Consider the following 25,000-nt stretch of genomic DNA (forward strand, 5'->3'; position numbering starts at 1 on the left):
CAACGTATCCATCGCCAATATACACAGCCCAGTGCTGATAGGTGCCACGGAGGACCTCAATCAAGTCCCCAAGCTCTGGTTTCTCATCATACTTGGATTAGAACAGACAGGACAAACATATTTGACTTTGCAACAGACTTGTGTTTTGCAACAGCTGCAATACATCTAGCCTGACTTTATCTGGGTTAAACAAATATTTGTCACACTGCAATGTTTCAGATCACCAAACAAATTGACATATTAGACAAAGATAACACAAGTAAACACAAAATGCAGATTTTGAATGAAGGTTTATTGTTAACTGAAAAAAATCCAAACCTACATGGCCCTGTGTGGAGAAGTGATTGCCCCCCCCATTAAAACATAAATCAATTTTTCGAGTTCAATTTCTCTAGCAACACCCAGGCCTGATTCCTGCCACACCTGTTCTCAATCAGCAAATCACTTAAATAGGACCTGCCTGACAAAATGGAGTAGACCAAAAGATCCTCAAAAGTTAGATATCATGTTGTGATTAAAGAAATTCATAAACAAATGAGAAACAGAGTAACTGAGATTTATCAGCCTGAAATAGGTTATAAAGCCATTTCTAAAGCTTTAGGACTCCAGTGAACCATAAAAACTCCAGAGAAAACATGGAACAGTGGTGAACCTTCCAGGAGTGGCCAGACAACCAAAATTACCCCAAGAGTGCAGCAACAACTCATCCAAGAGGTACCAAAAAACTCCACAACAACATCCAAAGAACTGCAGACTTCACTTGCCTCAGTTACAACAAACAGTTACAAGAACAAGAAGGCTCATCTCAGTTTTGCCAGAAAACATCTTCATGATCCCCCAAGACTTTTGGGAAAATACTCTGGAATGACTAGACAAAAGCAGAACTTTTTGGAAGGTGTGTCCCATTACATCTAAAAAGGTAAAAGTAACACTGCATTTCAGAAAAGAAATATCATACCAACAGTAAAATATTGTGGCAGTAGTGAGATGGTCTGGGGTTGTTTTGCTGCTTCAGTACCTGGAAGACTTGCTGTGGTAAATGGAACCATAATTTCTGCTGTCTGCCAAAAAATCCTGAAGGAGGATGTCTGGCCATCTGTCCATGACCTCAAGCTGAAACACTTGGTTTCTGCAGCAGAACAATGATCCAAAACATACCAGAAAGTCCACCTCTGAATGGCTTAAGAAAATCAAAATGGCCTAGTTAAAGTCCTGACCTGAATCCGATCGAGATGTTGTGGCATGACCTTAAAGTGGTTAACGCTCAAACCCTCCAATGTGGCTGAACTACATCAATTCTGCAAAGATGAGTGGGCAGTTGTTGCTGCTAAGGGTGGCCTAACTAGTTTATTAGGTTTAGGGGGCAGTCTTTTCCCCTTAATAAAAACCTTCATTTAATTAAAAAAAAAAAAGTGTTTACTTATCTTTGTAATATTTCAATTTGTTTGATCTGAAATGTTTCAGTGTGACAAATGCAAAAAACAAACAAATCAGGAAGGGGGCAAACACTATCTCACACCACTGTAAACTGGATCACAGTCTGAAATGCATGACACATAATTACTATACCAGTGTCGGGGCCATGTCAGTGTTTCGTCTTTACACCTTGGACTGCTTTAACTGTCCAGATGACTCAGCACCTACAGGAACAAATCACTTTTAATATATTTGTACACAGCATGATATACAGAGGAAAGTGAAATATACAGAAATGTAAAAAATACTTTACTTTTATCTTAAGGTATCTGTGCGTTTTTGCATGCCACTCACATGGGTGTAGTGATCAATATTTGAAATATAAAAGAGCATGTTGTCCTCCCATGCAGATCACCCAGATGATGTGTGCCTGTGTCATTACAGCTCATCTGTATATAGCTAATATTATATTCAGTGGTGAGTAGAGTACTGAAAATCTTGACTGAAATAATAACTATGCATGGTATGCACTTTGCTTGGTGACTTATAATTTAGTCATTTCTGTTTAATACAATTAGGCCTATTTTACCCCCCCATCTACACAAAGGTACTGATAATTTTTAAACATCACACTTGCTTTGATATGAAGGGAGATGCGTATGATCTGCCTCCAACAAAACAGGGACCCAATACTATATTGTTATTCCTAAAGTCTCCATGAATATGACCTTTACACCGTAAAGAGAACCCAGGCACAGCCCATCGTGGAATGAAGTAGGGTAAGCCTATATATAGAGGGAGACCTGTGCGTCACGCCTAACGCCCAACAGGGATGTTTTATCCACCCATATTTTCTCTCTCCCTTTTCAAAAAGTATTATACAGTAATGGCCAAAAATATATGCACCCCTGCAGGTCTGTCACATAATGCATTACTTCTCTCAGAACTGTTGGAATTATAAATGCTTTGGTATTCTAATATTTTCTTCTTTTGTTTGCATTGGAACAACCCGAAAGAGAAAAAAAAAAAATTAGACATTCCACACAGAACTCCAAATTAGTGGCACCTTTTCAAAATCTTCAGAAATAAAAGTTGTATTTCCAGCTTGTGATGCTCCTTTAATTTGTAATTAAACTCACCAGTAGCAATTCACAGGTGCTAGCAATAAAGAAATCACACTTAAAACCATTTAAAATGGAGAAAGGTCAGCTCAACCTTTGTGTTGTGCATACCACACTGAGCATGGACAAAAGAAAGATAACAAGAGTTGTCTGAGGATTTGAGAACAAAAATTTGGGAAAGGCATGGACAATATCAAGGCCACAAGTCCATCTCCAGAGATCTTGAATGTTCTTGTGTCCACTGTGCGCATCATTGTGAAGACGCAGGCTGACCTGCACACATAGGGTACAACAGTGTCAGCTCGCACTATCCATCGCCATCTGAATGAAAAGGGACACTATGGTAGGATATCCAGGTGGACCTAGCTGCTGACAAAGAAAAATAAAAAAGCCAGATTGGAGTTCACCAAAATTTACCTGAGGAAGCACTTCTGGGAGAATGTCCTGTGGACAGGTTAGACTAAAATAAAGCTGTTTGGTAAAGCACATCATTTTTCTGATTTCAGAAAATGAAATGAGACCTGAAATGAGAAGAAAAGAACACTGCCCCTACAGTCAAACATGGTGGAGGTTCACTGTTGTTTGGTGTTGCTTTGCTGCTTCAGGCAGTAGATGTCTTGACTGTGTGCATGACCTTATAAAATCTGAAGACTACCAAAGAATTCTGGGGTGCACTGTAGGGCCCAGTGTCAGGAAGCTGGGTCTCCGCCAGAGGTCATGGGTCTTACATGGGTCTTACATGGGTCATGGGAGTTCTGAAGAGGCCAGCAGTGAGTCCAGATCCAAATCCTATAGAGCACCTGTGGAGAGATCTCAAAACAGCAGCTGGGAGAAGGAACCAATTAAATGTCAAAGACTTGGAGCAACTGCCAAAAGAAGAGTGGTCCAAAATTCCAGTACAGAGGTGTCAGAAACTCACTAATGGTTCCAGGAGCCGATTGATTTCAGTTATTTTTATCCAAAAGGTGTGCTACCAAATATTAAGTTGAAGATGCCGATAATTTTGTCCAGTCCACTGTTCTGTGTGGAATGTCTCAGATTTGGCTCCCCCCCCCCTCTGCTTTTTTGTGTTGTTCCAATGCAAACAAAAGAAATAAAACATGAGAATACCAAAGCATTTGTAATTGCAACAATGGTGTGGGAGAAGTGCATTATGTGACAGACCTGCAGGGTTGCTCATATTTTTGGCCATGCACAAATGTTCTGAAAAGACTAAATGCGCCGTCAATACGCAATTAATGGGAAGTGAAAGTATTTCTGTACTTTTTTTTGAAAGGGGGACACCTGCTGCTTTCCAACTCAGCCAATATTCCTAAAGAATCCATGAACATAAGATTTACAGCATAAAGAAAACACGGGCGCAGCCCATTGCGGAATGACGTAGGGTAAGCCTGGAAGACCTGCGAGTCACGCCTAAAGCCCAAGAGGAATGTTTTGTGTACACATATTTACTCTCTCCCCCTTCTTCTCAAAAAGTAGTTTTACCTGTTGCGTGAAAGTCAAGATCAGTTCCACCCATAGACTGTATCTAAAAAGGTTTCACCGTACAGTATAGACTACGTTTGTTGGGCACAGACTAAATGGGTAATTAATACGCAATTAATAGAAAGTGAAAGTATTTCTTGTTAAAGGGCGGCGGTGACGGCAGCCACCAGTGTGCACTTACTGGATTTGAGTTACAATAGTAGAACAACCAAACCTTAAATTTAAACGGTATTTGCCTGATTGTCTCGTTTTTAGTTTATGGCCTGATCATTAATATCTGGCTGAACTCAGCGCACGCAATTTGGATGACAGCTCCTTTCAGTTAATGTAGCAAAATGCACATTAAATAACAGACTAGGGTTGACAAAATAATAGAAACACCTGTCAGTACAACGCAACAAATCAACTGCACCACAAACTGCAGCCTTGAAAATTATCATTAAGTTCAATCAGAATGAAAGAAGAATTGGAAAGATAGAGTAGAAGTATCTTTACCAGCAAGTTAACCAGCCCCTACGAACGTTTTGATATGCGCATCCTTAACTGGCATCCGGCAGAAATAAATTATTTTAGATTATTTAAATGTCAGCCTGCTGTAATGCAGACAAACGTAGTCATTTCATTGCCCAAAACAAAAATATCAGCTCCAACAAGCGACGAATCGTCAAGGTAGCAGAAAGCTAGTGGTTAGCTTGAACTGGTCAGTGTTTACATCATCCAAATGCCTTTAACTCTAGCGTTGTAATACCGGCTTTTAGCTGACGTTACCTCAGATACAAAACATAGCTCAGAGAACACGGTCTTCGGCTGACTTTACACTTTATGAAAATGTTGTGACAGCCCGTCTTCTTACCTTTAACAACGGTGTCCACGACTTTAATATCAGAGACGGCACCAAAGACCCCGACGCCAAAGCTCAGCTGTGAGGGATCAGCTGATGGTTGCTCCTTTTAGTCTGGGAGCCGGAGACCTTCAGAATAAAAGCCTCAAGATCCCAATTCCATCACTGACTAAAACACAATTTATTATTTAAAAACATACAATGTGTTACTAAAAACACAATAAAAGTAATAGAACAACGATTAAATACATACGTGATAAATAAAAATAATAAAAAAGGAGTAATAAGAAATAATAAGAATATGAATAATAATGCACTCAGTTCTCAATTTCTTAGGTACACCTACTTAAAACTTACAACTTAATGTAGTCTAATCAGTAATAGTTTCAGAGATTTTCTGTCATATTAAACATTACTTACTGACAGGCTACTTTATACTGTGATTTCCTTTAAGAGTGATGAATTGAGCTCTTCACTGTCTTGTCTATAGCAGGGACCACAACATTGTCACTGTTCAGACAGCTTTCTCATCATCGTCTGTTTTTACACTGTTTGAACAAGTTGCTGCTCTGTGGGTTGGACCTTGTTTAGTATTCAGGTGACAATCTGCTTTTCAATCTACATTTTCAGATTATACTGATGATGAAAACGCATAAGGTGTGAGATGGAAAATAAAAGGCAGACACAAAAACAAATGGAGGTGAATGTTTTGTTTGGGCAGCAAGTAAAATAGCAAAAGAAATGGGATTACATGATAAGAGCAACACTATCACAACACCTTACCCAGTGACTCACAGTTATTTTCCCCTGTGTCCTTAGATTTTTATATTCAAGAGAAAATAAAGAAAGATTAAGGAAAGGAAAATTTATCAAATATAGTTGCTGTAAAACTAAAAATAACACATGTATTCCAATATATACAGATGGATCAAATGAACCTAAGAATGGAAAGACTTCGGTTTTGTTATCCCAGGTTTAAATATAAAAATTAAGGACATAATACCAGATCACTAACAACGTATGCAGTCAAGATGTTAGCTATTGTAATGGCTTTATAGCGGAGAGAGAAAAATAATCTTAAAAAGTCATATCATTCAGACTTATTATCAGTGCTGGTGTCATTGCAGTCCATGTCATCCCAAAACAGACCAGATATACTCAATGAAATACAGTATATGAAACAATATTTAGACTACATCAAACAGCAGGTTTATTTGGACCCGAGGTCATAGGGTCATCGAGGGCAATGAAACTGCAGACTCAATAGCTAAACAAGCAAGGGAATTTTTATGGAGATTGCTTTCAGAAAAGCAGTAATAAAGAGCAACATCCTGACTGCTTTGCAAAAACGTTGGGATGAAGGAAACAAAGTATGTCATATCTATAAAATAAAGCAAACAGTGGGTGAAATGAAAACAACAGGGGAAAACTCCAGAGAGCAAACAAAACATATCAAGGCTGAAGTCAGGACATACAAGGTTAAATAAAACAATGCACTTAAATCCACCAGGACTATGTGAATATGGCCCTGAAGAAGAAACAGTGTCATATGCCAGATGTATAAAACATATAAAAGCTAAAGAAGGAACTAAAGACATATTGAATCTTAATAATTTATATAGCATTAAGGAAGTAAAATATATAGCCTTGCTTTAGTTTGAAAATAAATTCGATTAATGAAGAGACGATTTGTTTGTTTGTGTGTTTGTTTACTGGGGTAAATAGGGAAATAGGCCCACACTCCAGCATAGTAGGTGGCGGTAAAGCACCTTTAAACGTTAGTTGCCACCCGCCATTTAAACAGAAGAAGAAGAAGAACTTCCGGCTTTGTAGCGCCCTTTCGGTGTATTTTTGTTCTGAAATTTGCCAGAGAAAACAACAAAAAACTGTCCAAATTGCTCCCGTCGAACCCCCACAGCCGAGAGGTGGATTTAATGTGACGCTTTGATGTTAAAAGACCAAGCGATGTCTGTGGTGTTTGACGGGACTCCGCTGAAAGCGATGCAGAGCTCACACACTCACAAACCGCAGACTGCCCTGAGGTGAGGTGGTGTTGGAGAGGAAGCGGCTGAGCTGACAGAACAACTACATTTCAGGCTTTAACGTCGCTGTAGCTCATGATTTCTGTTTTGTGTTTAATTAAGATTTACAAAGATGAATGGATCAATGTTATTGCACTGTTGTATAGAACCAGCTTGTGTTTAAAATGACTCTTAACGTCAGGGCTAACGTTACATTGAGTACTTTTAAGTTAATTGCTTATTCATCATGTAACGTTAACGTTACTCTATTAAAGGCTAAATGTGCACATGACAAGTTGTTGGAGCCCCAAAACTTGTTTTACAGAGGTTATTTGTTCTCACCAACACCTGATAACGCGTGATATCTTTTGAAGCAAAGCTAGCTGCCTTTTTGTTGCGCAATATCCACTTTTAATGTTAAAACGATAAATCGATTAATCAGTTAATTGATCGACACAAAATTAATCTGCAACGTTTTTGATAATTGATTGTTTAACAAATGTCATGCAAAAATGCTGAACATTACCTAGTTCCAACTCCTTAATTATGAGGATGTGCTGTTTTTGTTTGTCTTAAACATGAAAGACATCCACTTGGACTACTAATAAATTGAGAAACAAATTAGCAGATTAATGGATAAAGAAAATAATTGTTAGTTGCAGCCCTTTCTGTTGATAATTTAATTTGATTAATCAAGTAATTTAGTGAATAAGACAACAAAAAATTGCCTACCACAATTTCCCAGACAACTGCTTTGTCGTCTTCTACTACCAACACAAACCTATTCAGTAAAATTAACTGATTGCTTAATCAAGTTTCAGCTAAATTATATTTTATGCCAATTCTGAATATATTAGAAAATTAAGCTGTTTTGATAATCGATTATTTGTTTGAGTAATTTCTAATGCAGAAATGCCACCACTAGTTTGGTACAGACCCCAGTAAAAATCCCATCATTTTTATATATTTTTCAGTGAAAACGACCATTCCCACTATAATTGTGACTGAAATTGTGATATTTGTCAAAATAATCGTAAGATTTTTTTTGCATCATTCAGTTCTATACAAACGCTAATATATCTTTCTTCTTGGCAGTGATGTGTAAATAGATATTTATGAGTAGTCTTAGAGAACCTTCCCTTCTCGCACACATACAGGCACACACCTCTTTTCTTATTTCTTTTCCTCATCATTTTCTGCTTGTGGATGCTAAACCCCATCATTTTATCACATCCACTGTTCTCCTCTAGTGCTCAGGAACGGTCTCAGGAGATCAAGTCCTTCATCAGTGGCGTTGACACCGTTCAGGGGCGGAAGCTCAGTGTCCGGGAGCACGCCCGTTGTGCTGTGCGCCTGCTGCGCTCGGTCCCGGCCTGTCGAGGAGCGGTGCTGGAGCATCTGAGGGGTGTTTACGATGAGCACGTCTCCATCTTCCTGCACAACCTGGAGACAGAGCATGACACCAGCTCCGGGGTCAGCTCCAACCTGGAGGATATCATACAGGTGTGATGACACACGTAGGACTAGTACCTTACCTTAAAAATCATGAAAGTGATGAAAAGTTTAGATTTAAAAAAATAAAGAAATAAAGATTAGATCATTATTACAGGCCATTTTCATTAAGTCTTTGTGGATAAGGATTTTGTAGAGTCAATGAATCGATTAGTCAATTAACAGAAAATTTATCAGCAGCTATTATGGTAATGATCACACTTCATAATAATTTTTCAAGCAAAAACTAATAATCACCTAGTTCCAGCTTCTGGGGTCTGAGTATTTGCTGCTTTTCTTTGGCTCATGATAATAAACCTGAATATATATTTGGGTTTTAGAAAGACAGCAATTTGAAGATGTCCCCTTGGGCTTTTGGAAATTTTATGGACATTTTCCACTATTTTCTGTGCCTTGAACTAAAAACACAGTTACAACTTTTGCTATTGCTTCCATTTAAGTTTCCTATTCTGAAATGGCTTCAAGATAAGGAGACATTTGAGGTTGCTTGTCAGATCAAGAAGTGTGTTCGTACAGCACAATATCCCACAGTGTTTTTCTGCATTCATGAAAATATGATAATGTTTGGGAAATTACCCTGAAAATGGTCTTAAGTATATATATTTTTCTGTAGGAGGTTCATGGCGTGCTGTCAGAGTTCATCCGTCTCAACCCCCGGGCTTGGGCCCCTCTGGTTTCAGCCTGGGCTGTGGACTTGTTGGGCCAACTAAGCAGCAAGCACGCCGGCCGCAGGGTGGCCCCCCATTCCTCCAGTCTCAACGAGCTGCTCCAGCTCTGGATGTCCTGTGCTGCCACTCGGTCCCTCATGGAGGCTTACTCCCAGTGTTTGGCCGCCATGCTAGCCTGGTGCCCTGACGCCTGTGTGGATGCACTGTTGGACACCTCAGTTCAGCACTCCCCGCATTTTGACTGGGTGGTGGCTCACATCGGCTCCGCCTTCCCGGGTACTATCATCAGTCGAGTCTTGGCATGTGGACTCAAGGACTTCTGCTCTCATGGAGCTAAGGACCAAGGTGTACTGGTGATGGGATTGGACAAAGGCAGCAGAGTGCCCAAGATTGGCTCAGTGGTGGGAATCCTTGGACACCTTGCAGTGCACCACTCGGACAGCATCAGGAAGGAGCTGCTCAGGATGTTTCAGGAAAGCCTGAGTCCGTCGAGCCCCCTGTCTCCCACTTCATCCTCAACATCTTGGGAGAGTTCCCCTCAACTCCGTCGTGCTGCAGTACCATTTCTGCTGCAGCTGGCTGCTATGTCCCCCAACCTCTTTGGTGCAGTGTCTGCAGAGCTGGTAGAGCTGCTGTGCCCTCCGGTCCTGCTCCAGCTGCAGGCCGTGCTGCAGGGCCTCCCAAGAGAAGAACTGGAAAACATGCTGGGGCTGGCTGTCCACCTCATTAGCCAGAGCCCATCAGGGGGGTCAAGGGTCCTTCGTTTTCTGGCAGACACAGCGACCCCGGCTTCAGTCATCATCTCCGGCCCTACGCCCTCCCCTCATGAAGGAGTCAGAGAAGGTTGCGATCGCCTCCTCCAGATGCTGCTTCTGCACCTCCATAAACTGGTCTTCAACCGCTCAGATGGAGCTGAGGTCAATGCCCATCACCCTGCTTCCTCTCAGCCCCAGAGGGTCATCCCCTTCTTGGAGGAGCTGCAGTCTCACATAGGTGAGCTCTGTGCCGAGACGCTGCGACTGGAGAGGAAGCGTCACCTCTGGCTGCACCAGTTGCTGTGTCTGCTGTCGGTGTATGGGGGTCCCAGCGTGGCCACTGAGGCCCTCTGCCAGCTACTCACCCAGGCTCGCAACCCAGAGGAGTTGGCCCTGGCCTGGCAGCTCCACACCACTCTCTCCTCTTGCATGGCGGGCCTCATTCCTGCTGCTGTTGCTCGCTGTGTGGCCCAGATCCACACGCACACTCTGAGTCCCCGGCAGCTGAGGCAGCTGCTGCTTAACTTGGCCACAGCCATCCAGAGTCAGGATGAGGAGAGAAGAGGAGCAGCCGGTGTTCAGTGCTACATGGCCACGCAGGTGGGTGCTGCAGTCTCAGGAAACCTCCATGATTTTGGCCCGCTCCTTATCCACGGTGACCCGGCTGTATCTCACGCTGCAGTGCGCCTCCTGTCCTGTAGCCCACTCCCCCGCACCTCCTCCCCTGCACACCTGCTCCTGCTCTCCCGCGCTGCCGTCACTCATTTCTTTCTGGCGCTGCGGAGAAGAGGAGAAGTGGAGAAGGCGGCCAGAGATGGGGGACAGGCAGGCGAGGCAGTGAACAGTTCAGTCCTGCTCCTGGCCCGATTCGCAGCGTATTCCCCGCTCACTCTCAAAGCGGTACTTCAGCAGCTGGTTGAGGGAGCGCTACATAAAGGCAATGCAGACCTGTTTGGAGGGCAAATTGCAGACATGTCCGGCGCCCCCGTGGTTTCCCCATCTGTGTCCCCTGACCTTGGAGCCTCTTTGCTGGATATCAACTGTCGGTTTGGTACCACCGTCAACTTTTCTGGCAGCGTGTGGTCTGTGTTTCATGCCGGGGTGATTGGCAAGGGACTGAAGGTCCGCACTGACACAAAGCTGCCCGACCCATCTGGGGTCATCCAGGTGAGTTACACAATTTATGAAGAGTAGTTGAGCAATTTTTCATGCAAAATGTGGATTAGAAAAGATAACAGCACTGGAGTCAAAGCGATATACAAATTAGGGGTGTGGTTTTTATAAAGTAGGTAATGCATGCAAATTTTATCACTCTTTTCAGTCAGTTTGAACTTGAAACAACATTTTCATGTAAACATTTGACAGGGAAAGAGGTAGAGGTAGATATATGTGGGTGGCCATCCAAGTAAATTCTAAATGTTGCAAGCACAGCAAATGTATAAAATAACTGAAAATGATCAAAGATAGTAGAATTACATGTATTTTGTTTGATGTGCTGCAGTAAAAAAAAAAATCAGCGTGTTACTTTCATCATCTTCTCTCTGTAGAACGTCCAGACTCTGCTGGCTGTCGTAGTCCAGTGTTGCAGCTCCTCTGGTCTCAACGGCTCTATCAACTGCTCACGACCATCATCTGACCCTGACGAGCCGGCGCCCATCAATGCAGAGGCAGCCAAGGTTGTTGCAGTGACATTGGTGGAAAACGTCTGTCCGGATGTGGCCAATGGTGAGCTGTCCTGGCCCCCAGAAGAGCACGCCCGCACCACGGTGGAGCGAGACATCCACATTCGGCGTTGTTTTGAGGCACACCCGGTGCTCTTCCCTTTGCTTCAAGTGGTGGCAGCTGGACGCCCGGCTCTCTGCTACTGCTCAGCTGTGCTCCGAGGCCTCCTGGCCACTCTGCTGGCCCACTGGGAGGCGTCCCGCGAGGTGTTATCCACAGACTCCCCGTGGCACCTCCAGGCCTCCTGCCTCCTGGTGTCCTGCATGGGAGAGGGCCAGCTCCTGCCTCCGGTGCTGGCCAACGTCCACGAAGCTTTCCCCCACCTCACTCCCTTCGAGGTGAGGCTGCTGCTGCTGGCTGTGTGGGAGTACGTGAGGGGTAATGGGCCCATGCCCCAGAAGTTTGTCTTCAACTCAGACAAAGGCCTGTTCTGCAGGGATTTCTCACGGGACGGCGACGTGGCGAGATACGTGGCACCAATTCACAGTGTCCTGCATAAAAACATAGATAGACTGGGACACCTGTGCTGGCGGTTCCAGCTTTAAAAAGTAGTGGGAAGCAATAGATGGACTACATTGTTAACATTGCAAGAGTGGACAGCAAAGTTGCTATAATTGTACTTCGGTTTCATACAAGTATTGCTGTGTGTGTGTGTGTGTGTGTGTGTGTGTGTACCTTTTTTGTACCATATTTTTAGACTTGATACATTTCTAACTTGTTTCTGTGAGAAGACAAGGGGACAAGAGAAATGTCACACATGTATATTATGTTAATACAGAGTTTGTTCCACACAAAATACCGCCTTAATGTGTCATTTTGGTCATAAAATTAACTCTGGGTAAACTTAACTCTGGTAAATGATTTATAGGTTGTTTTGTATAATTTTCAGATTGTTTGGTTCTTAAATTGTGGCTACAAACTGCCCTGCAACTGTTGTTTCAACCACTTCACAAAATAAATCTGCATTTGGTCCTTGTGTCTTAAATTGCGCATTATTGATGCTTAAATGTGTTATCACAGGACTCTCTTGATTAAAGTGATCCACAAGGTCTTATAACCATGTTCTTTTCTAACCTTTTTTGTTTGCCTACTTAATACGAAGCACCAAATCACAGGGAAATGGTTCCTCCTTCTTAGAGTGTGATTAATTTTATTAATGGGGGCTTTAGGAGGCAAAACTATACTATATTTCACAAGGGAAAAAGCAAAGGGAAAATTCTGAAAAATAAATGTACATCTGTAGGAGAGTTTTATACCCCAGTAATCAGCTAGCAACCGCTTAGATAGTTCTTGTGACCCCTTGTGGTGGATGGATCCTGACCCCCAGGTTGTAACTACTGAACAGATGTTTGATGATCTATTTATGTTCACCGTCAGGATAAATTGTAAAAACATTCTCCCCTTATGTTTCATTTAGTGTCACCAGCAGGTCAAATTTGTCCAATACCTTGGTTTATGCTAAACACTTGCAGAACTAACAATATTCCTGTAGTTTTTCAGGTAGTTTGCACTTTGTACTTTGTGTTAAGTGCTAAGTTGCAAATGTTAGCATGCTAAAATGCTAAACTGAGATGGTGAGCATAGTAAACATTATACTGTACTACCAGCATGTTCTTTTTTTCCTGTCGCTATGGTACTATTCACACAACTATGTCGTAATATTTCACCGCTTGTAGTACAAAAAACACATCAAAAGTTTACTTTTCCACAACTATAAGTACATCTGACATTAACTCTCTACAACAAAAACATGTTTTGGATTGAAATACATTATGTTCACACAAAGTACATGCGAAATGTTTAAGATTTTCTTCTCTATTGTTAAAATATATTTTACTATCACTTCCATTGTTTGTAATTGATCATTGCTGAAACATTTGCTTAATATAGTGTTACGTTCCAAGGTCTAGGGGTGTCCTGGATGTAACATAAATGTGTGGCCTCCCACTCTTCCCATTCCCAAATAAGGCCAGCACATAACAAATACAATTTAGCAGTTTTTATTATACATCGGAGATGAGCAGTGCCCAAAACAACAACCAAAACACTAAGAAAACCTAAATCTTTCCTAAACCCAAAACCAAAAGGTAAAGAAAAGACAAAGCTCTAAAACTAGGCTTCTAAGTCCAAAAACAGGAGAAAACGGTGCAAACAAAAAAAAGGGCTTCTCACTCCTACTCACTGCTAGTAGCTGACACAATATAGCTACGACAAAGGAAATGGCTTCATAGCAACAAAAATGGCAAAGCCAACAAAAACAGGTTGTCATAAGACAATCAGAAGGACAGAATAATAGAAACGTCTGTGCATTATAATGTAATATAGTAGCCCTGCCCTTGTTTGTATTTAGAGGGGACTAATATTTTACAATATGTAAAACAAAATCCAATAGAGTTAAATCAATCAGTTAAATCAATCAATCTCTTTTTTTAAGTGGCTCCCAATCTTCTTTTTTTGCTTTGGACCTCTTCAAATAATGTCATGAATGTTTACTTGTCTGCCACACTACACAGAGTATGTACAGTCAATGACTACAGTGGTAGTGGGGACTAGTGTGGTAGATCAATTAAGAAGTAATTTAGTTTTTTCAGGCCTGGGGAGACAGTATTTCACAAGCTGCAAAAGGAGAAATTAGAAAAATGTCAATGGTAAATAAAAGGTAAATTTTGTGAAACAAAATAAATCATGTTGTAGAGTGGGAACCACTGCTTTACATATTCACAAAGTTAGGATTTATTGCGGGGGGGGGTTGTACTGGATTGCATTAGATTCTACACCTGTTTCCACCACTTGTACGTTGCTTTGGGTAGAAAAACAATCCATTGCAAGCAGTGGGACACATCCAGGACAAGTGTGAGCATTTTCCTGACTGGAGCTTGGCGATGACGTGTCCATCCCTGAGAGGATAAAATACATGCACTATCCCTTTATTGTCGATCAGATAAACAGATAACACCATGATTAAGTAAAAAAAAATCCATAAATGTAATTTCATTCACATTACCTTTATTATTTAAAAATAGAAATAATAAAAAAAGATAAATATTTCCTTCGGATGCTGAGAATCTTACTTTTTTTAACGATCTTAACGAGTGAAATGGGCGGAGTCACACTGGAGCATAATCAAGATGGCCACCTTCACTGAAAGGTAAGACAAAGCAGGTCCGCTGTTTCATCGCGTATTTAACGTTCGTTTGATATATTATCCGACCAGATAACAGGCCAGAGATTATCGCCACTTAGCAAATGTGTACGCAAGTTTACTGTTTCAGGGTTTAACGGCTGCTTGGGGAAAATCATACTAGAAAAGTCGAGATCCCCCCTCAATTGAATTAACGGCTTGACACAGGCTGTCTGTAACGTTACCGTTGTCAGATTAACACGATATCCTGATCCAAAGAGGTAATTAACGACACCTCTGCTGTGTCAGACAATCAGGCGTTAGCCGCCTCGACGCAGTAATGCTGTCAAATCAATAATGTGTGTCCATTTTCTAACGTATTTTCACCAGATTTCCGATTGGATGCTAGCTAACTTTAGCCCACATTAGCTAATACTGTCTCTTGGCATAATTTCAAGGCACATCACATCCCGCCCGGCTTTGACAGGAAGCGTGAGGGCTAGAAATAGTTCTTTGCATGAGCGTCCGGGGTCTAACATGAAAAACGGGGATCTGGATGCTGTTTTAAAAGTGAATTAATGCGCACTGTGTAGCTGCAGCAGGGAGAGGAAACGGGAAATGGTTTAGTACCCTGTGACATTTTCTGTCGCCGCCTTTCAACTAGAGGACACATTTTACCACCATAGAGAGATCAAAGTCCGGGTGTGAGTTTGTGTCTGTGTGTGCTTTGTATAAGTTTAACTCCTGTATATGCGCAGTAGCTTGCCTCAGGTCCTCCTGGGTATTTACTCAGGCATTCCTCAAATGTGTGTGTGAATGAATTGGAGAGGTGACTGGTGGCAGCATGGACCATCTGAAGTTTAAATTGTCTCCTTTATTTCATATGCAGGATGGCTCCTGTCTTGGTGCTGTGGCTGGCCGTGTGCCTCAGTGGGACGTGGGCTGTGGACAAGGGCAACTTCAAGACCTGTGACCAGAGTGCCTTCTGCAAGTGAGTGCAAGATTTAAAAAAAAAAAAAACAAATTTACTTGCTTAAAGTTAACAGCGCCAAAGATACACACACCAGTGCTGATTTATCCACTCTTGTTATTTAATTTTAAACAGACGTCAGCGTGCATTGAAGCCTGGCGAGTCTCCCTATCGAGCCCTGCTGGAGACCATGGAGCTGACCAATACCAGACTCACCCTGCAGCTCATCAATGACAACAATAAGGTAAATCGCACACAAAGAAGCAGTTCCCAATGGGGAAATCGTGGCTGCCATAAGCATAAGGAACTGTTTAATAGGTGTACCTTAAATCACAACTGTTACCTAACCTGTTCCGAGATCGGCCTCTCTGCATTATAACATTTCAGTGAAAATAGAAAGTTACCAGTTTCGCTTCCTTATGGTGTCAAAACCAAATGCCTAATTTGGCAAACTTGGTCTAATGCTGAAAAAACAGGCCCTTGGCTCATCTTCTCCACCCTTCCCTCTCACACCTTTCGCTCTCTCTCAGGTGCGTCTGCTGCTGGAGCTCTACCGTCTACAGGGAAACATAACGAGGGTGAAGATTAACGAGCTCAAGCCTCTGAAGCCGCGCTATGAGGTCCCAGACGTGCTCATCAGGGAGCCACCTACTGAGCCGTAAGTCTCCCAAGGGTGTTAATCTGCTGACTGTGTGGTGTGGGTGGGTGGATGTAGGTTTTGATATTGCAGAATAAAACTAAAAAGGCAAAATGTACTTTTCCTGTGTTTAGTCCTGGCATTGTCCATTGTATTAAATTGGCTCAAAAATGTCCTATGTAACAAAAAAGAAACAAAAAGGCTTTAACAGGGGACAAAAAGGAGCAACAGTAGATTAATCTTCCAGGATGGACAGACAGAATGTTCGTTTTTTTAAGTAGACAGAGTAACAGAAGACGTGCAAATGGACAAAGAACTATCATAGGCCTTTTTCAGATACATTTTGACCTGTCACAGTCGGAAAAGTACAGGTTTAAAATAAAATTACAAAAACACCAGCGCTTTTCCTTCTGGTCAAAATATCTGCTGAGAAAAAGGCCTGTTGAGTAAAAATGTGTCTCAAACAAAGTAACGCACATTCAGATCTGAATTTGGTAACACCTAACGGATAAAGGAAAATCTCAGAGAATTTAATTTGACTTTAAATATTGGAGAAAACAAAACATCCAGCATTTTTACTGTATGTTGAGGCATTTACCCACGCACAACTCAAAAGAACAATAAAACTGAGACCCTGTATAAGTTGTTCTGGTGAAACAAAACAGCCCTCCTGAAAAAGAGCCAGTGCTTTCTGGCTTGAGTTTAGTTTGGCTTCGCTAGATTTAATTAGAGAAACCTACAGCATTTATAAGTTTGGAGCAGACAAAGCCCTCACCTTTTTCTTTTTCTAACCCTAAATCTTCTTTTCCTCTCCTCTTCCCCTCTCTCCCTCAGCCTGTCTCTCTTGTCTCAGGACGAGAATGGGGTAGTGCTGTCCCTGGGGCCGGAGTCTCAGAGGGTCATCGTCAGTGCCCGTCCCTTCCGATTGGACATCATGGAAGGGCGAGACGTGCTGATGTCGCTGAACTCGCGCGGCCTGCTGGCCTTTGAGCACCTGAGGATCCGCAAGGACACGTGAGAAACCACGCAAGCACACACATTTACAAATGCCAGCCCTCTCTTTTAATCCACGCCCTCACTCAGTGGATGATTTCTATTTTTGTTCCCATGAAATGGTTTGTTTTTTGAGTATTGTCTCTGACTCGTTGTTCTGTCCTCTTCTCCCTATCATCCTAGTTTCTCCTATAAAGTAACTAGCACAGTGGCTAGCGTGTGGGATAATATCAAGAGGGTATTCTCTAGGTAAAGACCCTTAAGATTTGTAAGTGTGTATTCTGTTCCTTGTGCCAATGCTGCCAATAGTGACCAAAAATGTAGGGACTCCCATCACAACAAGCACAGTGTTGACCGTCAAATCAATGTGGCTGAGAGTGAGAGCAGGTGTGGGTGAGCGTGTGCATGTTGGTGTTTAATCCGATCCAAAATTAAAGGATCACTTATTATCCTCATATTGTTGAAGGATCGCTTAAGCAATACAAGTCACTTATGATGTTGATTATTTTATTTCATGAAACAAAGACAAAATCATCCTGATCATGAAAAACACATTCACCTGAATGATGAAGGGTCTGCTGTGCACCACTGTCGTGTCAGATCAGTGACCGATTAACTAAATCACTGACGTTTCACTGCAGCAGATCTAACACTGCAACTGCATGACTGACTGTGTTTCTAAACCAGTTGTGTTAACTGAAATGATTTGCCACGCTTGCTCAATTCAGGGTGAGAGCTAACGGCAATAGATGGAAAAATGACTAGTGACAGTAGTTTAGAAGGCACATAAAAGCAAAGCTTCACATGTAGTCTGGGTGCCACTAGATGGTTTGTGTCTTATTTACCGGTAATGCAGCGCAGCTCCCAAACCCAACAGCAACATCTCTCTTTGTGGTTATGCTTCAGTTTGCATTTCAGTTTGAGGGGTTAGAATTCTCTAAACTGGGACTTTTCTTTCTTTTTGAGCTTTGAAGCCGTACTCCATTATTGTGGAAAAACAGCTTTTGTAGTCGCCTTCCTCATTTTGTGTGTTTTTAAATTTTTTTATTTATTTTTTTTGTGGCAGTGATCTGCACTGATGTATGCAGTGTGGTTACTAAAGATGGAGATGGCTAAATTAATGCGTCTCAGTACTGATTTAACTACTGTTGACATTCAAATCGTGACCGACAGACACTAATGTTAACTCAGACTAATGTTACACATCAGTCTGTTTACAGGTCTTGGGTAGTATCTACTACTGCATATGTATTTAAATAAAAAGTTGATTAAAGTCTCCAGAGATAAATTGCCTTGTGCGATGTTACTTGAGTCAGAGTTGGTTACAGATGAAAAGTTTGAGATTTAAAAAATAATCTGGGTGTGTATGGAGTAAGCATACCAGACCTCTGTAGCAACAACTGTTGGCGGCCAGGTTGTATTCTGAGTAATGTAGGTGCCACGTTTTGACAAGGGAGACAAATGTTTGGAATTAAAAGCACTATCTCTGGTTCTGCTGCATCAGTTTTCTTTTTATTTCATTTTTAACTGTCCATCGTAGGTCTGACAGTATTATGAGTATAAAATGCCCCTAAGTTAGCTGCACAGACTTCCATCTCGCCCCAATAATCCGGCACGGAGCAACACAAGAGCCTTGTTTTTCTGCTGAAATGTGATACGGCATAACAAACTAGCACCGTTGCCTTTTGCATGTGTGCTGCAGCAGGTCAAACAGCTGTGTGTGACTACCAAAATCTTTAGCCATTCAAGGCTTGTTTGACAGATCCTTTAATGCAATGCCATGGCCTCGATTACACCATGGTGTACAGGGCATCCACTGGGTATCAGTTGGTTCTGTAAGGAGTCTTGTGGGTGTTACATGGGCCTCCAGAGGTCCTGTACCATAATGCTTAGCTTGAAGTAGCCACAAGGCAGGGAGTTGCTCAGTCCCCTTTGTCATTAAAGTTAAGTCATTCCAAACCTTGTAGAGTATTTTTAGTTGTCATTATGGAGTCAGGGGGCATTCACCAACCTCCCAGTTTGTTGCCCTATTCCTTTTATCATAGTTTAATTATACTCCCATACATTGTCAAAAGATGGCATGACTGCCAAAGTGACATGTCTTTTTTTTTTCCCTATATCCCCTTCCCTCCATTCTTTGTGCCATGGAGCAGTCAGGCAGCTCCAGAGGCAGAGAAGAAAGAGGAGGCTGATCCGGCGAACCAGGCCGAGGTACTACACACTAAATTACACTTCAATTTCCTCTTCCTCTCTATTTTAAAAGCACCGTATCTACGCTGTTTCTCAGCCTGGATCTTACGTTACCATTCTGCCTGTTTTCCTGCCAGACAGCAAAAGAAGAGGAAGAGAAAGTAGAAGACGGGATGTGGGAGGAAACATTTAAATCGCACTCAGACAGCAAACCTAATGGTAAGTCCTAGTTATGAATTTCAGTTATAGTTAAATTGATCTAAATTAATTACCAGTGCTATAATATCTGCTTGTGGTTAGTGTTATATCTGAAACATAGCCTGTTTGGAAAGGGTTTTTGGGGTTAACTGACTTTTTCTTTGTACATTGCCTCCTCTAACAGATAATTGGTTGCTCTCGCCTTACAGGTCCATCTGCCGTTAGTTTAGACTTTTCATTGCCAGGGGTGGAGCACGTGTACGGCATCCCAGAACACGCAGACAACCTCCGGCTCAAAACAACAGAGTGAGTGTCATCAGCAAGGCATATCTCGAATACAAAATGAAGATGGTTGATGTTGTGAATCTGAAGCCTGAGTGTTTTTCTGTTTAAGCAATGGTGATCCATATCGGCTCTACAACCTGGATGTGTTCCAGTACGAGCTGTATAACCCTATGGCCCTTTACGGCGCTGTCCCAGTCATGTTGGCCCACAGCTCCCAGCGGACCACAGGCATCTTCTGGCTTAACGCCGCTGAGACTTGGGTGGATATCAGCTCCAACACAGCTGGAAAGGTATGTCTTTTTCTTTTTCTACTCCCTAGTTCCTTGGAACTGTTTTGGCCAAAAATAGCCAGCATCACATGTCTGCTGTACAAAAACTCCAATCCTTGACATACTCACTTTTATCTCTCTCCAGACTGTGTTTGGGAAAATGCTGGATTATGTGCAGGGCTCCAGTGAGACGCCGCAGACAGACGTCCGTTGGATCTCTGAAAGCGGTATCATCGATGTCTTTATTATGCTTGGACCAACACCCAACGACGTCTTCTCTCAGTATGCCTCCCTCACAGGTAGGAAGATGGATGATGGGCCGTTTGCATGTACACTTGATGCCTTCTTTACCATGTTTTCTCACAACTGAGTGCTTCCAGTAGTTTAGGCTGAGTGCACAAGTATCTCTTTCTCCTTTTGGTTTGGATTCTGGCTGGTTACATTTGGCTCTGGTTACACTGTGTAATATAAAATGTTGTCATTTAGGTAGGTAGTAGAACAAAGGATATTAAAAACAGGTATTTAAAACAAGGGAAAGCATATTTTTTACTATTTGTTTATTTTTAAGACAAAGATAATTGACATGATTTTCAATTAGATCACCTACTTTATGATGCTTAATGAACAGATTCAAGAACCCTGCTCTTACAAGTCTAATTATGAACAGAATTGAATTTATTGAGTTATGGTGGTTTAGACATTTAACCAAAAATCACCAAAGACAGAGGCGTGATAAAGTTTGATGATTTACTGCCTGGTACCAGTAGAGGTATCTGTGTAGCCTAATAAAGTATCTGATTTGAAGACTGATTTGACAGACAGTCACAGCTTTTACCCTCATGTCGTCTTACCTCCTTCTCATGTTGTCCCACAGGCACCCAGTCCTTCCCTCCCCTTGCTGCCCTGGCCTACCACCAATGCCGCTGGAACTACAATGACCAGGAAGACGTGCAGACAGTGGATGCAGGCTTTGACGAGCACGACATCCCCTATGACTTTATCTGGCTCGACATCGAGCACACCGATGGCAAGCGCTACTTCACTTGGGATCCACACAAGTTTGCAACACCGAAGGAAATGCTGCAGGGTCTCTTGGAAAAGAAACGCAAGGTACAGATGACAAATAATTCAACATCGCTCTGCCAGCAGACAACATTAGGATCAACCGTTTCATGTGTTTTTGAGGCCGGAGGTTCTCCAGTGTCTCTCACTTTACCTGAAATCTCAGTAAATTACCTGCAGGCACCTTACACATTTACACTTTTAAGACTTCCTGCTCAAAGTTCTTTGTTGTTTTATAGATGGTGGCCATTGTGGACCCTCATATCAAAGTAGATAGCAACTACAAGATCCATAATGAAATCCGCTCTCGGGGTTTCTATATCAAGAATAAAGATGGTGGAGACTACGAGGGCTGGTGCTGGCCTGGTAAGAGACTGACAACCCAACATCAATCATGGAAAATGCATTTGTAAATATATATTATGAACTGGATCTGCACTACAAATCATCTTCATTATCAAATTAAATATTTCTCACATTCCTTTCTGTCCTTCTTGATGTCCGTCAGGTAGCGCCGGCTATCCAGACTTCACCCGTGAAGACATGAGGGCCTGGTGGGCCAGCATGTTCGCCTACGATCAGTACGAGGTGAGTCTCATGGACATTTGGTTCTCTGGTGCTCAGCTAAAGACAAACCGTCACTAATCTGGGAGATACTGAAGATTTGGCTTGTTGGCTGTTGTGTGCCAGCTTTCTATAAAGGACAATGATTGAAACCTTTTTTTAAAACACTTGTTTAGCTTGGAAATGTCACAAGCTCTTTTTCTGTAACACCCAGTTTCATCAGCATAACCTCACCTGTGATCTGCCAACTACAACCACAGTTTTCTGTTATAGACTAAAGACCATATGGGGATTTATCATTTGTAATTTCTGCGCCTCAGGTTCATCTAATCTGTCGGTGGATTTAAAATGGCACATTTTCCACAGTATGGTTTGTCTGGCCTCAAGTGTCATGTCAACATTCTCTGTCCACTTTCCAGGGTTCCATGGAGAACCTGTATACATGGAACGACATGAACGAGCCGTCGGTCTTTAACGGGCCTGAGGTCACAATGCACAAGGACGCGGTGCACGGAGCCTGGGAGCACCGTGACCTGCACAACATATATGGCTTCTATGTGGTGCGTGCACATGCACAGTTTGGTGTTTAGTATTCACATGGGCCACTGTAGTTTATTGATGGGAGAAAATGACACTGGAACTTTATTTCCAGGAATATCACAATACTTTTCCTTGATGTTCTGCTACCAACCGGGCCCACAGGTCATTTGTGCCTACTAGTATTGAATTTCTTAACAAACAATGACATAATAATACAGAGCTGAATCTCTGGGTGTTGGGGAGCTGCACCTTAGTATAACTTGTATAGCACTCAGGAGATGTTTGTGTTGGTAAAACAGTTGTCTGGTTGTTAGAATGAAATGTGGGAGGTTAAGATTATACTGTCACAGCCCAGAAATTGCTTTGAAAGAGAACCAAAATATGCTCTAAAAATCAGATGAGATGTATAGCAAATACCCCCCTCTGCTCCACTGATTATCCTGTGTACAACCTGTAGCAAATGGCCACAGCGGAGGGTCTGATCCAGCGGTCGGGAGGAGTTGAGCGACCATTTGTTCTGACCAGAGCCTTCTTTGCTGGGTCACAGCGCTACGGTAAAGCCCTTTTACTGCTTTAGCTTTTCATACTAACAGCAACCTCTGTTGTGTTCTTAAAAGTTTGTTTGTGAGTGTTTAACCCTCATTCAGCAGTGGTGGGTTATGTGCTAGAAACCTCTTGTGTCCGGATATTTTAGCAAAGGACTTTAAGTGTGTGTGTGTGTGTGTGTGTGTGTGTAGGTGCTGTGTGGACTGGAGATAATGCTGCTGAGTGGGACCATCTGAAGATCTCTATCCCCATGTGTCTGAGCCTGGGCCTGGTTGGAATGTCTTTCTGTGGTGGTGAGTGTTATCGAGCTTCACGGTCTCGTTACACTGAGTTTGTTCCTTTTTGATCAGCTTAAAATGGCCGACGTGCTTGAAGACCAAAATATTTAGAGGACTGCTGGAATGTTTGCTGGCTGACTTTTTAAAAAGCTCTTTTGTTGTTTCATTGTTTGTGTCTCTTGGTATTATTTTTACAAAGATTTTTTACAATACTAGTTGAATGTGCAGTTTAAGTAGTTGCTATGAATTGCTCCCAGAAACTGTAATTGCAAGTGATTATATCTTCATTAAATATTGAACACCATTATTTTATACTAACAGGTGCTAGTTTAAACTATGGACATTCCTCATTATCATGTTCCAGCTGACAAGAAACTCTTATAAAATAAACCCTTATAAACAATACACTGTGAAATGGCAATGGCACAGAAGCAACTACAGATGCTCTGCACCAACTTGTCTTAATAAACATTTTTGAATAGTATTTGTGAGGAACTGAAAATTAAAACTATTAAAAGGAAACTTTCTTCATGTCTGGACTCTTCCAACATGTTAAAAGTGTAGCAGATCTTTTTTTAAAAAAACATATTGCTGGCCTTGAGAGCTTACATTTAACTATAAGGAAAGGGTTATTATGTGGGTTATTATGTGCACTATTACCCTCGCTAACATGTTGAATTGTCTTAACTTAGAAACAACAGTAAAGCAGAACTGCGATAGTAAAACTGTATAAGTAGGAGCATTTTGAAAAACATTTGGCTTGGACACAGATCTCCACAGAGTGTTTTGTTAATGTTGTCATGAAAACTAAATGCACTGAGGAACTGCATGAGGTGTTTCCATGGTGAGAGCACAGGTTCCCTGGGTAATCTAGCTGCAGTTAAATATAACCGTCAGACGATAAGGGAATGACGCTTATATTCTTGATTAGATTTGGTGTTTGGTCATTGCACCTGTATTAAATAAAGTTGATTCAGTAGAAATAACACCACACATTCATTCCCCTCCAGTTCAGCCATAAACTCTGAAACTAGAAGGTCTCAGGAGGTTGTTGTGTCAGACGGTTTAGTTTCTCCAAGACATTTTATTTCTATTAGACTCTGAACAGCCCAGACCTGGCACTAACCCCATCTGTCTCATAGCTGACGTCGGTGGTTTCTTCAAGACTCCGAGCACTGAGCTGCTGGTGCGTTGGTACCAGACGGGGGGCGTACCAGCCGTTCTTCAGGGCCCACGCCCACCTGGACACCCCCCGCCGTGAGCCCTGGCTGTTTGGCCCAGAAAACACAGCGCTGATCCGTGAAGCTGTTCGCCAGCGGTACACCCTCCTGCCCTACTGGTACCAGCAGTTCTACCACGCACACCGTACCGGACAGCCCGTGATGAGGTGAGTACAGGGCAGGAAATGTCGTTTGTGTATCGTTCTTGTTAATCTGTACGTGTAATGAAGAGTTACAAAGTCATCACCAAGGTGGCGAAAATTTAGTTATCAAATACAGACACCAATACCTGCTTTTCTTAGGGGTCTAACTAGGTCATTTTATTCTTTTGTCACAGACCGCTGTGGGTGGAGTATCCTCAGGATCCTGCTACTTTCGCTCTGGATGACGAGTTCTTGATCGGTGAGACACAAAACTCCAAAACTTTAATATTTTGCTTTTTTATGTCTGGTTTGTCTAATTTTTGGCATTTTTGTCTTTAAAAAATGACAAAGATTTCAGCTTCTCAAGAGATAATATTTTCTGGTTTCTTAACTCTTCTAAGACTGAGTATATTTAGGTTGTGAACTAAATAAGACATTTGAAG

The 25,000-nt window shown here is 42.1% G+C and overlaps 2 protein-coding genes and 1 long non-coding RNA gene across 3 annotated transcripts; 2 read left to right on the forward strand and 1 right to left on the reverse strand.

The window, feature by feature from the left end:
• Nucleotides 1-13: 13 nt before the first annotated feature.
• Nucleotides 14-4,988, reverse strand: LOC119906547. Its single transcript, XR_005444997.1, has 3 exons — nucleotides 4,876-4,988; nucleotides 1,570-1,640; nucleotides 14-91 (listed from the first exon to the last, which is right to left on the reverse strand). It is a non-coding gene; the product is annotated as an uncharacterized LOC119906547 (long non-coding RNA).
• A 1,683-nt stretch (nucleotides 4,989-6,671) lies between these two features.
• Nucleotides 6,672-12,526, forward strand: ints5 (integrator complex subunit 5). Its single transcript, XM_038723909.1, has 4 exons — nucleotides 6,672-6,905; nucleotides 8,135-8,387; nucleotides 9,010-10,986; nucleotides 11,367-12,526. The coding sequence occupies exons 1-4, from the start codon at nucleotides 6,811-6,813 to the stop codon at nucleotides 12,084-12,086; spliced, it is 3,045 nt and encodes a 1,014-aa protein (XP_038579837.1). The 5' UTR covers nucleotides 6,672-6,810; the 3' UTR covers nucleotides 12,087-12,526.
• Nucleotides 12,527-14,633: 2,107 nt separating this feature from the next.
• On the forward strand, nucleotides 14,634-24,911 carry LOC119906546 (neutral alpha-glucosidase AB-like). Its single transcript, XM_038723910.1, is given in 20 exon segments — nucleotides 14,634-14,689; nucleotides 15,552-15,653; nucleotides 15,768-15,876; nucleotides 16,163-16,290; nucleotides 17,104-17,283; nucleotides 17,446-17,511; nucleotides 19,416-19,473; nucleotides 19,590-19,671; nucleotides 19,860-19,956; nucleotides 20,045-20,225; nucleotides 20,350-20,503; nucleotides 21,079-21,314; nucleotides 21,506-21,632; nucleotides 21,775-21,854; nucleotides 22,250-22,390; nucleotides 22,828-22,924; nucleotides 23,108-23,209; nucleotides 24,337-24,398; nucleotides 24,400-24,581; nucleotides 24,752-24,911. Coding segments are annotated over 20 exon segments (2,349 nt in total). The 5' UTR covers nucleotides 14,634-14,669; the 3' UTR covers nucleotides 24,897-24,911.
• Nucleotides 24,912-25,000: the final 89 nt, after the last annotated feature.

The sequence above is a fragment of the Micropterus salmoides genome, unplaced genomic scaffold (assembly GCF_014851395.1).
Source record: "Micropterus salmoides isolate LMB-PRFRI ecotype aquatic unplaced genomic scaffold, ASM1485139v1 Ms_hic_scaffold_1662, whole genome shotgun sequence".
Lineage (NCBI taxonomy): Eukaryota > Metazoa > Chordata > Actinopteri > Centrarchiformes > Centrarchidae > Micropterus > Micropterus salmoides.